Raw genomic sequence first — 16,946 nt, forward strand, 5'->3', positions numbered from 1 at the left:
TTCTGCCTCTGTTAGGAAGTTTGACAAATGGCAGAGAGGCAATGAAATGATTCACTTATATAAATGTTTATGGGAGAACTAACTCTTAAACCCATATTTCTTGACCATAAGAGAGTGCTCAGAAGTTTCAAAATGGAGAGGGAAATACTTGGATGCCAGGAAGCCAACATTTTTCAATACCATTTTGTATGTGTGTGCTTTCTCAAGTACACTCTAAAGTTCTTGAGACCAAATTCCAAGCCTTTCGTTTCTTTATTGTCCCAGTATATTCTAGCGCAAATAAGAAATCATCAATCTTTCGTGGTACTTATTCATCCTTTTAATATAGTTTATTTAGTAAATATTACACATTTCATTGGTTTATTTGTTCAGATATTTTTTTAAGATTTTTAAAATTTTTTTATTTGAGAGAGAGAGAGTGAGAGAGAGAGCATGGAGGGGGTGGGGGGGGGCGGTGGGTAGAGGAGACGGAGAAGCAGGCTCCCCGCTGAGCAGGGAGCCTGACGTGGTGCTTGATCCCAGGACACTGGGATCATGCCCTGAGCCTGAGCCGAAGGCAAACACTTAACCAACTGAGCCATGCAGGCTCCCCTGTTGTTTGAGATATTTAACTGAATAAATAATTCAGGAATATCTGAATGAAAGATAGATGAGGGATTGATAGATTAAGGAAAACTAGGTAGAATTAAGAAATAGGCTCATTGCCTTTGTCAGAATTATTTTCCAGAGAATACTTTTTCTTAACTAATTTTCAAATGAATGTGTTCTAACATGTCTGGGTTGTTCATCTATTTTTAATAATTGGTCAATTAAAAATTAAAAATTCCATTTCCAAATATGACTCATATGACAAGTTAGCTTGTATTTTTACTGAAGAAATTTAATCCTTCTTTCTATTAAGTCATTTGAGTATTATCTTTTAGGAATAGCACTTACTAGCTTTGTTCACTTACTAGTAGGCATAAATAGAACTGCCTACTTGAAAGTCAGTGCTAGATAAAAACCCCTTTACTGATAAGCCCACTGCCTATATTTGCCAATTTAATGATGAATATGTGAACTTTAGAATTAAATATCAGTAGCTTGCTTTCCTTGAGTTTTTAAAATATTAGAAATAAAATAATCTTTTAAATTGTCCAAATTTGAGGAGTATCATAACAGTAATAAGAAATGACTCACTTATTCCCCACTTAGAAGATTTTTCTTAAGTGAGTTTTCCAGAATTCAAAGAAGAGTTGTTTTGTTTTATTTTGTTTTTTAATCCATTTGGTGCAATACCTTATATTCCTTCTATTGACTATGTGACTTTCAGCTTTTAAAACATTACTACCATTACACAGCCATAAAACAGAGTGGTCTTGTAAATGATCTTTGCTACAAAAGAAAACGAGACTAACTGGAAACTTACTACGGTGCTGCTACTCCCCGGAAGATTGGGAATATCACTAAAGCCATTGGCAGATATTTCCACTCTTAGAAAATGGCAGTTGTGGAACACAATACCAAGTCTATTTGATTCCAGCCTCAACAGTTTTCGATATATGACAGCATAGATTTGGATAAAAAGTGGAAAAAATAGAACACCTTTTCGTATATTTTATTTATGGCTATGTTGAGTACCGGTACTTAGATATCATCTATCGAAATCTGGCAAAACATTCACAATATTTCTTAGGCAGATGCCATCTGGAATAGCTACCATGACTATTTCATGTTGTGTCCGTACAGTCCGTGTGCCACAGCCTGCTAAGCCTTTTTTTCTTCCTTATATTACTTTATTTAATTAAAGAAAACATATCAAATATGGTCCCATATGAAGCTCCCTACAGATGAGGCATCTGAGACCTCCTAGAAAGATTAAGTATCTTGTCCTAGTCAGACAGATGGCATGTTTTTACAAAGCAAGATGGTGAAAGCAGAAGGAAAAGTAGTAAAAAAGGATAGAGTGTGAATGTATATGGAAAGGAGGAAGTTGGGAAAAGCAAATTGGAAGAATCCACATATTCAATAGATAGTAAAGCTGATTCAAGGAGAATGAAGAAGACAATAATTAACTAAGAAGCCATAGTCCGTTGACTCGGGTCCATCAGGAGGAATACACACACAAACCAAAAAACTAACAAAAAGCAATTATGACACTAGGCAGTCAAGCTTTGTAGTCTGTGTACTTAACCATTGCACTCTACTGCCTCTTCTCAAGGATGAAATAACGCAACCAGGAAAAAAGCAAAAAGCCAGAACTGAAAGAATACTGTGACCACAACTACCAAATAGTTAAAAAAAAAAAAAAAAAAAAAAAGCTCCAGAAATAATAAAGATAGGAACACCACTAAGGCATAGATCTGTAACCCCCAGATCTGGTTATAGTAATGAAAGCCCATGTTCCAGGGTTCTGGAGGGAGTTCATTGGGTTCTGAAACCTGGGCTCAGTATTTCAAAAATTGAAGAGAACGGTCATTCATTTACTAATGGTATATCTAAGTATGTAAATCATCAAATTTATTTATATTTGACTGAAGTTACGTCAACTAATAGTGTTCATCCAATACTTTTGATTAGTGATGACAGTCAAGGGCTTAGTGAACTACATAATGTAAATAAATCCACATACCACATAATCAACCGGTAGTTTCCAGGTCTGACCAAACTTGGACACATGAACAGAGTGATGACCAAATTTAATTAAATAATCCTGTAAGTATTGTACATCCTTATTAGTCATTAGTATCACAGCCATGACCATGACTTATATAATTCTATAACATTATTATGAATTTTAATAATTATGCATTTTGTTATAATCTGGATTGATGCTGAAATGGAAGAATAGTGGTAACATTTGAAACAAATACATTCTTGTTTAGTAAATTAAATTATTCCAGTAAACAAAATCTTGTAAAGCATTCAACCCAGGAAGGAAAAAAAAATCAAACAATAATTTTGATGGTGAGAACACTTATTTTTAGGACAAAAAAATAAACATAAATTTCAATAATTTATTTTTCTATCAATTGGAACACACTGTGTACATACTATGATGTTGCATATGTTTGGTCCTTCTATAACACAGTTTAAAAATGTAGACTATTCTAGTTTCTTTCCATCGGATTATAATTATAAACTGAGATTTGGGGATTTAGTACTGTATTGTTACTATTAGAATCTATAATATAGTTCCCTTTTTTTCAGTTGTCCTGTATTAGTTCTCATTATCACTGGCAAACAGGTAGTTTATTTATCTTCATAAAACAGCATCATAAATATAAAGTGTTTGAAATTATTGCTATTAATCTGCACTGGTGCTGTTATTGTTTTGTATTGAATTTCATAGCTTTATTTTTTTTCTCTCAAAATTATTGAAATTTCATGGGGCACCTGGGTGGCTCAGTCGGTTAAGTGTCTGCCTTCGGCTCAGGTCACGATCTCAGGGTCCTAGGATCGAGCCCCATGTCGAGCTCCCTGCTCAGTAGGGAGCCTGCTTCTCCCTCTCGCTCTGCCTCTTCCCTCTGCTTGTTCTCTCTCAAATAAATAAATAAAATCTTTAAAAAAATAAATAAAATAAAATTATTGAAATTTCAGTATTTAGCAAGTTTTGATTTGGAGACTTTTATTGTTTTATACTATCAAAACCAGAGTGCCCTGGTTAAGAATTCATATTTTGTGGTTTAGAAAGTGCCTATGGCATGTTAAACATTTGACAAATAATATTTGCTATGGGGAAAATATTAATTATTTTGAAGTATACATCTTTAGTGGATTAGACCCCTTTATTTTTTCTTGGTTAGTTTATTTTACAGTTGATGAAGATTTTTAAAAATAAGGGAATGCCATTATAAAACTCACTTTTATCTCACTAATTGCCAGATTTCAGAAGTTTACACATTCTGCTAATTAACTACGCATATTCACACCGGCTGGTTTGTACTGGAACTTACCATTCACGAAGGTTTACCTAAGCCTGGATTAGCAAGAGAGGGAAGCAGATATGTACTTGTATTTAACCTATAGCAAAATCTCTACACGTAAGACCTTTCTCTGCAAAATTGTGAATTTGGGGAAAGAATAAGTTGTAGCTGACAGAAGATTAAAAAATCAAACCAATAAGTTTAATAGATTAATCCCCTCATGCTGAGAATTTGACATGTTAGTTCCTTAACATGAGAAATGTTACTGTCTTGGGAGAATGTGGCTACTATGGAAAAAATATTGGGTTGAAGTCAGTGAAGCTGAAAGGACAATGGCACCCTAATGGTGAAAGTTGCTAGGCGATTCAGTAACGTCTTTTCTAAAAGAAAAATTACAAACTGTCAGTTTAGTACGAACTGGAAAAACTTGTATAAGAAGTTATTCTACTTCATGCAAGTCTTCCAAGATGATAAAAGCCAGTGTTTTGGAGGAACTAAAAGGTCTTTATAGAAAAATAGCGAGTCAAGAATCCAAAGCACTAGACTTCTAAATCATGGTATCAATGCAATATTGAAAGCTGGTCTATTAAAAATCTATTTTCCCCCTGCAATTTATCGTTTGACAGTTTTTTTGTTTGTCTGTTTGTCTGTCTTTAACAACTCACTTCTCTGTCCCCAAGCATTCTAATTTGTGTAAGCTTTCTTTAACCTGGAATGCTATGACATAGAAGTTTTGCTTAGTGTCAGTAAGAAGTTGACCCAGTGATGTTCTTTGATGGATTTTTTTTATATAAACAAGAAAATGTGGGAGTGTGAGCAGTAATTCAAAACTATTGTAAGTAGTTTTACATGAAAGTATATATTTTATATTTGTTACTATGACTCCTTTTCAGGATGACAATTTTGTCAGAGTCCTTTTCTTTTTTTTTTTTTTTTTTATTCTTTTTTTTTAAAGATTTTATTTATTCATTTGAGACACAGAGATACAGAGAGAGAGAGCATGAGCAGTGGGAGAGGCAGAGGGAGAGGGAGAAGCAGACTCCCGGCCGAGCCAGGAGCCCGATGTGGGGCTCGATCCCAGGACCCTGGGATCATGACCTGAGCTGAAGGCAGACGCTTAACCATCTGAGCCACCCAGGCACCCCATGTCAGAGTCCTTTTCAAACTATCAACTGTACAGCAATTATACTGGGCCCATCCTCCTGTATTCAGTACTGTGTATTGTTTACGTTTTTTAATGTTGTAATTTAATTGCCAATGTGAACTTAGAAACAATGGAATTCTTTGAAAAAAAATTAAATTATAATATGGACATACTTATTTGCTGATTCACTAAATTAACTATGACGTGCTTACCTAATTGTATGTATAATATGTGCATGGTTCTTGTACCGAACACCTATCCCTTCTAAGTAGAGTTACCAGCTTATCTCTAGTCAGGTGATGCAAGGCAAGGGCTTGGTCGTGGTCATGATGATCTTTCCAGCTTGTCCTTCTTCCTCTGCCTATTGTTTTCTCAAGAGCCTGTTTGTCCTCCATGTGCTGGCCATTATCTTCTCTACTTAGCAGTGTGCTGGTTTTAGGGATTCTTAGACTTGCCCTGTGACTGATTCATTGTCCAGTTTGTAGAGTATAAGAACTCACTCAGCCAACTACAAAGAGTCCCTTGTTACTGCCCCAGCTGTTTATTGCTTTCTCTTTAGCACTACTTTGCTGTAATATACAGCGAGTAAAGTCTTGAACTTGTTTAATGACTCCCTAACTGCTACACCGACCACTAATCTCCAAATAATTCCTCCTTTGTGATGGGTGGTTTTACACACACACACGCACACACACACATGCACACGCGTGCACATGCATAGACAGACACACAGTTATATTTATGTTTATATGTACTTGAACCTCTGTCCAAACCTGTGATTCCAAAGCTTAATAAACTAGCTATCCAGAAATATTAGAAATAAAAGCTATTCCCTTCCTTAAGAAATAAAGATGAGGCCTTTCTGTATTTTTTTTTCAGTTTCCCACTTCAAAATTCTGTACTCTCCTTCAGAAGATTTAGATCAGAAGTTGGTACCACTCATGTGTCAGAATCATTTCCAGTAAAGTTTTATTTGCGGTGGACTGAGAGTCATTGTGGGCAGGGAAGCAATATTAAAAGGCATTTACTTAGAAGTAATTGTTTACTTAGGTTTTACTTAGCACTTGGTTATTTCGGCATAATTTATGTATTTCCTGATAGTAGAAGAGAAAAAAGTAATAAATATGGAAGCATCACAGGATGTTGGTCACTCTTGCGCCATTTGGTTGTACTGAGAATATTAGAATAGCCACATTCAAAATCATTTAGTCACCCCACTTAGGAAAAGAACCAAGAAGATAATGATACCTTCTCACCAAATAGATTTAACTGCTTAGTATACCCGAGCAGTATAAAAACTCATGGAGTTCTTACTTCTCCAGTATAAAAACAAAAGTAGGACCACAGTTCATAGGGAAAATAACCATCAGGTTGTGGCACATCAGGTTACTCATGGATAAGGGTATCAATGGTCCAGAAAAAAAAAAAATCCTTCTGTTTTATTTCATTATCTTTGATGTGTTCATTTTATTAATGCTGTAACTCTCTACCTTTCGGATGGAAATATATACAATTCTCCTAATAATCTATTGAAGACACAATATATATTTTGGGAGAATGTTTAGCCAGGTGAATGGATATTTTCATAGAGAGTAGGAGTGCTTTTATTGCCCGTATTGCGTATCTTTAGTTTTGGAGCCTTTTCAATATAACAGGCCTTTCAGTGTTGGCCCTTAGGTGAGTACTCTGTCCACCAGCAGTGTTCCATTGGCAATGAGAAGCAAATAATGGAAAGCTAGGGAAATGTGGGAAACAAGGCTACGTCGATGAAGAAAGAGCTTGCCTTGAAGGTATAACAGAACTTGTCAAAGCCTGGTTGTTTTGGAAGTGTTGTTAAAACCAAATGATGTTGAAGATGAAAGGACCTAGCCTGGTGGAGTATTGGAGACTGTGAGCACGACAGCCTGCCTCATTAGCTGACATTTTTATATTGCTCAGGTATACCCAAGAGGATGGAAGGTGGGAGCCACAGCATAAAAGAGAGGGAAAGCTACCTGGCTATACCTTTCACTTACCATCGCGTAGAAGTAACCTTCCCTCTGTGTGGTGCCATGGCCCCCACCCGATATCCTCTTGGGTGTGGCAATCACTTTTATCCTGAAGTTTGATATCAAAGTAGTGAATGTTCCCAGATATTTGGGATAAATCTTTTATCCTAAAACTGAAATGCACAAAGCATAAGCAATAGCTGCATTCAGAAGCCCAAAGAAATTTTGTTCTTATCTTATCACTTTTCTTTGATTCATCTCTTTCTCCTAGATTCGATCAAACAATCCCTTCAATATTATCCTTTCACAAATAGGAACTCCTGCTTTCACACCAACCTGGAATTAACATTGAAGTTGCCTTTCAAACATGTATCTCCCCCACATATAATCCCTGTGAGGCGAACCACACAAGCATGCAGAATGAGGGCTGAGGTGTGCCCACAAAGGCTCAAAAGTGTAGGTCTATTTAGTCTTACTGACTAGATAAGACTTATCTAAGAGCTGGTTATAAATCTGCATCTCTGGAGATTCCAATTCAAGGCCCAGGGATCTAGTTTCCAAACCTCCCCATGTGTTTCTGATGTAGAACCAGGTAGGGGAACCAGTTTGGAGGTCCTGCATTCTACCCCAGTCTTGCTGCACACTGTTTTGAAAGCTGTGACTCAAAGGCTTAAAACAAGCATCTTAGACAACTTGAAGGCTTTTGGCTTGCACCAGAGCGAACTCTACAGACTTGTCATCCAACTCTATCAATCCCAAGGGCATCTTAAAATCCCTGACTTCTCAGTTAATGGATTTCCAAATTAAGCACAGCACAAGCCCAGTGGAAGAATCATCAGGTAGCACATGTTTCTCATGTGCCTACTGGGTGGGAGGTGCTGTTCTTAGCACTGGGGATACAGTGACCAAGACTGACAAGTTATACAACCTCACAGAGGTTATATTTCAGTGGGAAAGATCAGGGAAGAAACGGCATGCAAATTAATAAGCTAGATAATTCCCGATAGTGTTAACTATTGTGAAGAAAGTAAAACAAATTAATGGGATGAAGAATGATTTTGGAGAAAGGCAACTCCTTTATATAGAGTGCTCAAGAAAGAACCCTTTGCACCTGTGACTGGTGGATGAAAAGGCATCAGCCTGTGGAAATCCAAGGAAGAAAGAAACTTGGATTATTTAAGACATCGAAGACCCACATCTAGCAAACAAGAAAAGGAGAGGGGGAATGAGATGGAGGTAGACTAAAATGGTTTTATCTTAAATTGATTGCAGCATAGAATGCATTAAGATAGCGTGCTTTGGCCTACTAAGATTTCCTATTTGTTGATATATTCATTCCATGAGCCTCTTAGTGTTCAAGAAACAACCACATCATGTTCATCATTTAAGCATAAAATTATTTTAAAATATTAAATACGTATACATAGGTAAAACATATAAAATATCAAAGATATTATAACATGATGGTTGGTAGCAAAAGCTTTGAATTAGGCAAACCTGAATTTAAACCCTGGATTATCCATATAGAAGAGTCATCTTGCTTAGCCACATAACCTGTCTTAGCTACACTATTTCCTCATCTGTATAATGGAGATAATATATATATTTTTTTAGGGCTTTGGAAGTAGTAAATGAAATGATAAGTACTAAATAAGTGGTTTCTAAAAAGAGAGGCTACATAGTTCTTTCGAGAATTTTGGTTTTAAAAGAGAAGGTGAGAAAATTAAGAAATACTATTTCCCAGTGATTTTTGGTACTATTACAGGTTTTTTTTTTATTTCACAATTTTTTTGTCATTTTTAACATCTGATATTAGAGTACATCTTATAAAAAATATTCTTTTATAATTTAAATTTAAATTGGAGGGTTTTTTCTTAGTGGTACATAAACTAATGATGTGTTTTATAATTGATGGCATTTTAGATTCAATGAAATATAGTTTTTATGATACATATTAACTTTCTTTTTCTTCAGGAGGTAATAAAAGGTAGTATTTCTTTATTCAAACCTCAGTTATATAGAGATAATTCCAAATTTCTGAACCTCTCTTTGCTTTATCTCTTATCTGCAAAGGGAAAATTCACCCCATGACCTTGTTAGTATGAAATCAGGAAATGTGCATAAATTTCTTAGCACAGGGTGTGGTGTAGCATTGTTGAATGCATAGCAATACTAGTCATTATTATTATTATCTTTATTTTTACAGTTAATCTGTGAATTGGTAAGTTTGGATGGTAGAGCCAGGTACGCATTAATTAACTTTGAAATCTCTGTCTCACTTATCCTGTTTTGCAAAAGAATATTTCGGCTAAGATGAGCTCTACATTCCTTCTGGCTCTAAAATTTTGTAATTTTTAAATCTAATTCAGAATCATAATGTGACCATAAAATGAATTTTCTTTGTTTCTTTCAGTTTGTGGGGACATCCATGGACAATTCTTTGACTTGATGAAGCTCTTTGAAGTGGGGGGATCTCCTGCCAACACTCGCTACCTCTTCTTAGGGGACTATGTTGACAGAGGGTACTTCAGTATCGAAGTAAGTCCGCATCATTTCTTAGCTATTCGGGAATGGATCAACAATATCTTGGCAAGCTACAAGTGGTAAATGTTATTGTCTTAAGGAAATTCCTAGTCTATAATAGAACTTTAATGCACCTAATTCTTGGGATATTATGTATTCTATTTTCAGTTGATTCCCATATGCTTTTTAATACATAGAGATGCCAAGGAGATGGTCATTATTAAGACTTTGCCTTTTATACCTTTTATATATTTGCAACTTTGCAAAAATTATATCATATTTTACATTAGATAATTCTTTTTCCTGTTGACAGAAGTAATCAAAGTTTTTTTAAATAAGCAGGAATGTATTTGCATGGTTATGCCTTATAATTGTGAGGCAATAACTCATCTTTGTAAATTGATAACCAGGTGCACGGCTGTCTGTGTCTGTGTTTTTATGTGTAAGTATGTGTGAGTACACTTACAGCTGCTGTGTTTTGTCTTTTTTGGCATCTGTCATCTAAACTAGGGTAATTTGTCAAACTCATTAATTAAAACAAAACAGATAACCTTTGAGTAGAGGTTCTTCCTCAGCCTCCCACCTGCATCCACTTCAGGTAAGTAGAAATTGCATTCAAAATAAAGGCAAAGACTTCGCTTTATTCACTTGTTTGTTCTTCCTGGTGCTTAACATGGTGTCTCAAACATAGAAAGGGGTCATCAGATATTTATTAAAAGAAATGATTTGATGGGATGCCTGGGTGGTTCAGTTGGTTGGGTGTCTGACTCTTGATTTCAGCTCAGGTCATGATCTCAGGGTCCTGGACTCAAGTCCCACATCAGGCTCCACACTCAACAGGGAGCCTGCTTGAGGATTATCTCTCTCCTTCTCCCTCTGGCCTTCCCCCCTCTGCTCCCCGCTTGCGTGCAGGCATGCACTCTCCGTGTGTCTCTCTCTCTAATAAATAAATAAGTCTTTAAAAAAAAAGAAAGAATTTAAAATAAAAATGAGAATGAGTATTAAAGAAGCAGAGCTCATGCTATAGTACCTGCCATTATATGTGTTCTCAGAAAAAAAACATGTATTTTTATTTATTTATTTATTGTTAAAGATTTTATTTATTTATTTGACAGAGAGAGACACAGCGAGAGAGGGAACACAAGCAGGGGGAGCGGGAGAGGGAGAAGCAGGCTTCCCGCCGAGCAGGGAGCCCGATGCGGGGCTCGATCCCAGGACCCTGGGACCAGGACCTGAGCCGAAGGCAGATGCTTAACGACTGAGCCACCCAGGCGCCTCCCAAAAATACATTTAAAAGGAAAAAAAAAATTAAGAGAGAAATCAACTTTATAAAAGTCTCACACCAACATCATATATTCATAATAACCATGTAAAAAGATTTTAGTTTTTTAAATTTTCATCATAATATTTTATTTACTATAGGAATATTTAATGTTGAAGAACATACCACTCTTAAACAGCTTTTGTTTTTAAAACTATCATACCAATTTTATTTTTTTGGTTATTCAATTTACCTTCAGTCATTGAGTCTCTCTCTCTATAGAGAGAGAAACTTTTGTCATTTGCTATATAAATTATAAATATATATATTTTTTCACCAATATATTAAGCCTTTCTGTATTTGAGGACCATACATTTCTTAATTATTCATGGTGACAAGGGAAGGAGAGATGGTTTTGGTATATAAAAACAAAAGGAGGAAGTAAATTTTTGGTATTTCTTCCTCTTGGTAAACAAGTACTGTATTATTGAACACATGAAGTGTATATGCAGTATGATCAGAACTATAGAGAATTTGAAGAAATGTATAGCCTTGCTTTCTAGAAAACTAAATCTATGTGGGAAAATAATAACTGTAAAAAGTTACATAGAATCAAAAGCCTTGGTCATCCAGGATTCAATGATTTGAATTATTAAAACCTTGTGATAAAAGAAGTACAGAAAATGATTGCTATTGCAATATAGAAAAGTGGAACAATTTTGAGAGCAGACTTGACTGGGGAAGACTGAATCAAAGAAGTGAGATTAGTTAGGAAGGAAATTGAAACAAGCAAAGTACAAGGGAAGAAATTAGTAAACTTCATAAATTTTATTCATGGGCTAACTTGACCAACTTGGTAGGGAAGGGCGATTGAAGGCAAATTTTCTAAGACTTTATATCACATTAGGGCTGGTATCTGCCAAGAGAAAATAACAACAAACCTGTGAAATGGTGGTTTGAACAAGATAGAAGTTTATTTCTCTCTCCAGTAGAAGCTCACAGATGGGACTGCCCAGCTGGTGTGACCCAGCCTGGTCCCGGGGCCCAGGCTCTTTCTGCCTTGTTGCTCTGATGGGCATGGGATGTGTGGGCTCGTTCCAAAGGCTGCCTTGTCACCCAAGACAGCTACACCAGCTTCAACCATCATGTCCTGTGTTGCATTCAGCTAGAAGGAAAAGGAAAAAGAGAAGGGCATGTCCTCTCATTTATGCATGTTTCCCAGAAGTGGTACCACTACTTCAACTTGCATTCCATAGGCCAGAACTTGTTGCTATGGCCAGAGGTGATTTCAATATGTAGCCAGGTTTGAGAAAGACTGCAATAGGCAGAAAACAGAAATGGGGCATAAAATGTTTCTACTACTTCCCTTAAATTACAATTCTGTGGAATCTAAGTAAATACTTCCAAAAATTATTTGAGTGACTCTTAAGTTCATCTTATTCATTTAACATGCAAAGTGCTCCTATGTAAGATTCTGAGGATGAACGAAATAGGTGTTCTACTTTCCTTGAAGCTCACCTTCCTAGGGAAATCTCTCTGTTGGGAGTGATTATTTTTATTGGCCAAACGATGGAGTGCTATGTTGGAAAATTTTTTCAATGGTGTAATATTTGTGATTTTAATGACTCAATTGCCATCTTTTAAATCTAGTCAAAGAATTAACACTGTTCCCTATTAATTTACTAGTAAAGATAAAGCACTAAAGAAATCATGTGTTCCTTGAGTAACAGTTGACGCATTTGGACTCCTTCTTTGTCTCACCAGCTCCATCTTTGGATAATATTATTTCTTAATCTGGTTGGTGCTTATTTACCTTTGAATTTTTACTCCGAGAGTTGAGGCTTCTGAATCTCTGGCCTCAAATTAACTTGAAATTTCCTAAACTCTCCCTGATTAGGAGCTTTTTAGAGCTCTGTTTCCTTAAAGAACTCGAGAAGCAGTAATCACTAACTTACTCTTCAGCAGATTTCTTTTGAGTCTACAATTAATCTAGATATTTGAACTATGAAAGTTGCAATATTGTGTGTCGTATGCACCTTTTGAAATTCAAGCAAAGGATCAAAGAGTGAACCCAGGTGTTGGTGACATAGCAAATGTATCAGGACATTTGAAAGTTCTGAGATGCATCTATCAGAGTTCCCATCTTCACAAAGCTCTTTAATTAAACTCTAAGTGTCTGAGAGTACAGCTCCAGGGACTTGCCGCATGCATACAGAAATAACAAAAATGTGAAGGCCTCATCTATGAAAATGATCCATTTTGATTAGACTGTGACCTTTGAAGGGCTTTGGGATGGCTCAGTGATATCATCATGTTTAAAATAGAACAGACGTTTCTATAAAATATATTTACTGAGAATACTTTGGGGCTCTTAATTGTGGATTATGGAAGCTTACGTTGTTTGCATGCTGAAATGCTATTATTGGCCTGGTAGACACGATCTCCTTTATTCCTCACAGTTCTGCGAGGAACGTGCAAATGTCTTCTTTTTGTGCATGTGGAAACCAAAGCTCAGAGAGAATCACACACAGAGTAAATGACAGTACTGGGCTTTGAAGTCTGTGCTCTTTCCACTCCACACATGCCTTGGCCATATTCACGAAGCGAACCACAAAAAATGCACACATCAGGGATGCAGAAACTGATAGACACTTTTATATCCACTCATGCATGTGCAAATGTGCACTAATGGCCCTCTCCCCCACCTCTTCAATCTGAAGGTCCAGCATTGAATATAAAATATTCCCTTTGAGTAAGATACTGTCGGTTTAAGAGAATGCCTAAAATCAGAGCTCCCTTTTCCAGCGTGGACTATCCTAACAGCTTTCAAAAGGTTCTTGATTCCTCTCAATAATTCAGGGCTCCCCTGCAGGTATTCTTCTTTGGCTCTCCTCTGGGCAAAGAGGAGCCACTTATGTTTAATTTCAGCAAATCAGCTTTGAGGAGTAGGTTCAGATTGCATACGGTCTCTGTTGGGTAATATTTCCAGGCAGTAGGTAATGTGCTGTGGGCAGGATGCAGAGTTCATTTTCTGCACCCCCAACCCCCACCACCTTCTCTTTCTGCCAAGATTAGAAATCATTCCCCACAAAGTTAGCCCCAAGAAAACAAGCGGGCTTTGGAGCAGTGATGAGAGAGGTAATTTTGTTTGGAGTAATAATTTGTCTCACACCAAATACCATCCTATTTCTGATGATTGCATTATGCTACCTAATCTCTTTGATCAAGCATACATGTGTATAGAGGGTGTGTAAAGAGGTCCACGTCTGAGCGCCTTCCTCGGAGAACGCAAAAAGAAAAACAAGAACTGCAGATGGGGAGGCCTGCCCAGCTGTTTCCTTCTGTTCACGTGCTCACGTTCTTCTTCTAACCAGTGTGCACGGCAGTGAGCTTAGCAGTGAGCTAGCCCCTCCCGTGCTACCTACATACAGGTCTCAGCCCAGGCCTCAGAGACAGTTAAGCATGAAGAGATGTTGTGTTTATTCACTGTGAACTCATAGACAAAAATGAACCGTGGCAAGTCAGGCAACGTTCCATGCTTCTGCCTGAGAATAACAAGCAGACGGTACAGAAAGCGATGTTAGGTGGCAGAGTGATGCCACAGACATGAGGAAGACATTGCTGTCTCCCCACCACCGATGGTCTTTGTCGTGCGTCGCTATTGCTCAGCTGTTTGTCTGAATGCTCGTCAGACCAGGCAGAGAACGTCTGAGAGGAGGTGCATTTGACATTTCGGGAGTTTGGATCTTTTCCCAACCAGCGTACATCCTTCACTTAATTGTCCTATGACTGAGAGGTGTCCCTTTTGATCGGAATGTGTCACAGCGTGGAGAGTTATTGTAGAAGGCTGGTTGATGTATATCTGAAGCTGTCTATTTGCTTTTTAACTTCCTCCCTCTTTCACATCTTTCTTTACTCCCCTATGCAAGTTTTCAAGAACACTCATCATCAAAAGGCATAAATTACAAAAATAAATCATGGCACTACTGTTATCAGTGAACCAATTAAACTAATGAAGAAAACGATATCCTTGGCAAAATGATATCCTTAGTGCTGCTTCACTGGAGAAGACTGATAAACTAAATAGAAGAAAACCATGTCTATGATAGAAATTAATAAAAATCTAGAGGGTGCTCAGTTGTTCATATTTTAAAACTAATTTTAAGTTGTAACTAATTATTTCGAGTAACACTGGAAAGACCGTGAAGGTCCAGTTGAAAGTCATTAGTGCAAGGAATTTACATCTAGCCCTACAAAAAGGCCAGTGTAACTTGCCTCTCTGTTTCCACCTTAACCAATTAATTCAGTGAGCATGTTGTGCAAATTAGCCATCTCCTACCACGTAGATGAAAAGAACCAATTATTTAACTAATTTGCGTTTCATGGCTTATGGGGGTAATTTTTTTTTTTTTTATGAGACTCTCCTTTTTAAAAAATAATGTCAGATTATGATTTCGTTTCAGACAGACAGGTCTCCAGAATGTTAGAACTTTAGATGGCAGAACAGTTGCCAGCAAGACAGTGTTGTCCTTGGCAGCCCTCGCCCACCAGATGTTGAGGGTGAAGTCTGGCAGGGCTCCACTCTCCAGTCCTCTCTTGCCCGTTCATTTACCATGCCACTTCTTCCATACCGCCTGTGTTTGTGGTTTTATTCCGCGTTTGGGAAGATATTTTATTCTTGCCATGGGGGAGAAGGAAATAAAATGTGAAAACAGGACTCCTATTTTGAGGGTGTGCTGAGCCAAGAATTTGGAAATTGAGTTATGTTTTCTTTCTCCCTTTCTTTTTCCTTCTCCTTCTCTTTTCTTTTTTCTTTTCTTTCTTTCCCTCCCTCCTTCCCGCCCTTCGGTGTTCCTGTCTTCCTTCTCATTTAAAGGAAAAGGAGCTAATATTTCTTAAACTCCCACCATATACTAGGCTCTTTACATCCGTTAAATAGCAAGGATATTAAATGTGCATTGAATCATTGAAAAGGTAAATAAGTATGAAAAACATATCATAAAATATTTCTGTATCACTCTGTGAGGTTTCAGTTATGAAAAAGCTACAGAAATTAAAACTAAAGGCAGTAGAGCCATGTGCTAATGTCGAAACAGGATCTTTAACAGCCGGCAAGAGAGAAAATATGGGTCCTAAAAAGTGACTCCTCTAGCATTTAACTGGGGTTAGAAATTTGCGTTCTAGATTTTAGTTGGAGAGATAATAGCTTTGCTTAAGATTCTTACAGACAGAGCTAATCTGAAGAGTTCAGAATCGTGGTTACATTTCCAAAAGGATATTGATTGGGAGGCGGCACAAGGGAGCCTTCTGGATTTGGTTAGTAGTTTCATGAGATTATACATATATACAGACTCATTGACTGGCATATTTAAAATATGTGCACTTCATCGTATGTAAGTTATACTTTAGTAAAAACAACAACAAGAAAATCTTTTTTAAAAGCAGCTACAGTATGGCCAAAACCTATATTCTTTCTCAATATAAAAATAGAATATATTAGATATAGCAATTTCAGTAAATAAATATAATTCTTAAAAGACCTTACATTCTCATCTTATTCCAAACTAGACATCCAAAGTTAACAACCAATAAGGAAATAGTGTGTGTGTGTGTGTGTGTGTATTTCTTTAGTATTAAGGTACAACCTTATAAAGTTTAAATTAGGAATAGTTTTCTCATTGACATTAATAATGGTTTATAAATATCTTCTCTGAAATGCAAGACAAGTTTGAGTAATGCTCCTTTTGTGAGAGCATGTAAATGTGCCCTGAAAACCAGATACATAGCAATCAGAGACTCATTGAGCCACCATACTACCCACTGGGGTAACAGGGCATTGCACCATCAACTGGTCATAATGCCTTAAGGATCACTTGTATAGACCATTTGGTTAACTGTTCAGAAACAGTAATATCATTTGTCACATGAACTTTAGCTAATAAGTATAATCAGAAAATGATAATTAGACAATTAAAGTAACATATATATATAAAATTTGATGTCAACCCATTATTTTTGTTTACTTCAGTTATAATTACATAGTTGGAGACAATATCTTACTTGAAAAACACAATAATAAATACTTGCTTTGATAATTAGTATTTTCTCCAAGACTTGGACTGTAT

General features: G+C 36.7%; 1 protein-coding gene across 3 annotated transcripts in view; it reads left to right on the forward strand.

Moving 5' to 3' along the window:
• The window catches only part of PPP3CA (protein phosphatase 3 catalytic subunit alpha), a 314,998-nt gene that overhangs the window by 224,630 nt on the left and 73,422 nt on the right, over window positions 1–16,946 (forward strand). For all 3 annotated transcript variants that reach the window (XM_044912904.1, XM_044912905.1, XM_044912906.1), the window contains exon 3: window positions 9,451–9,575. In XM_044912904.1, coding sequence (XP_044768839.1) covers window positions 9,451–9,575 — 125 coding nt within the window. The remainder of the gene's footprint in view (window positions 1–9,450; window positions 9,576–16,946) is intronic.

The sequence above is a fragment of the Neomonachus schauinslandi genome, chromosome 2, assembly GCF_002201575.2.
Source record: "Neomonachus schauinslandi chromosome 2, ASM220157v2, whole genome shotgun sequence".
NCBI classification, from domain to species: Eukaryota; Metazoa; Chordata; class Mammalia; order Carnivora; family Phocidae; genus Neomonachus; species Neomonachus schauinslandi.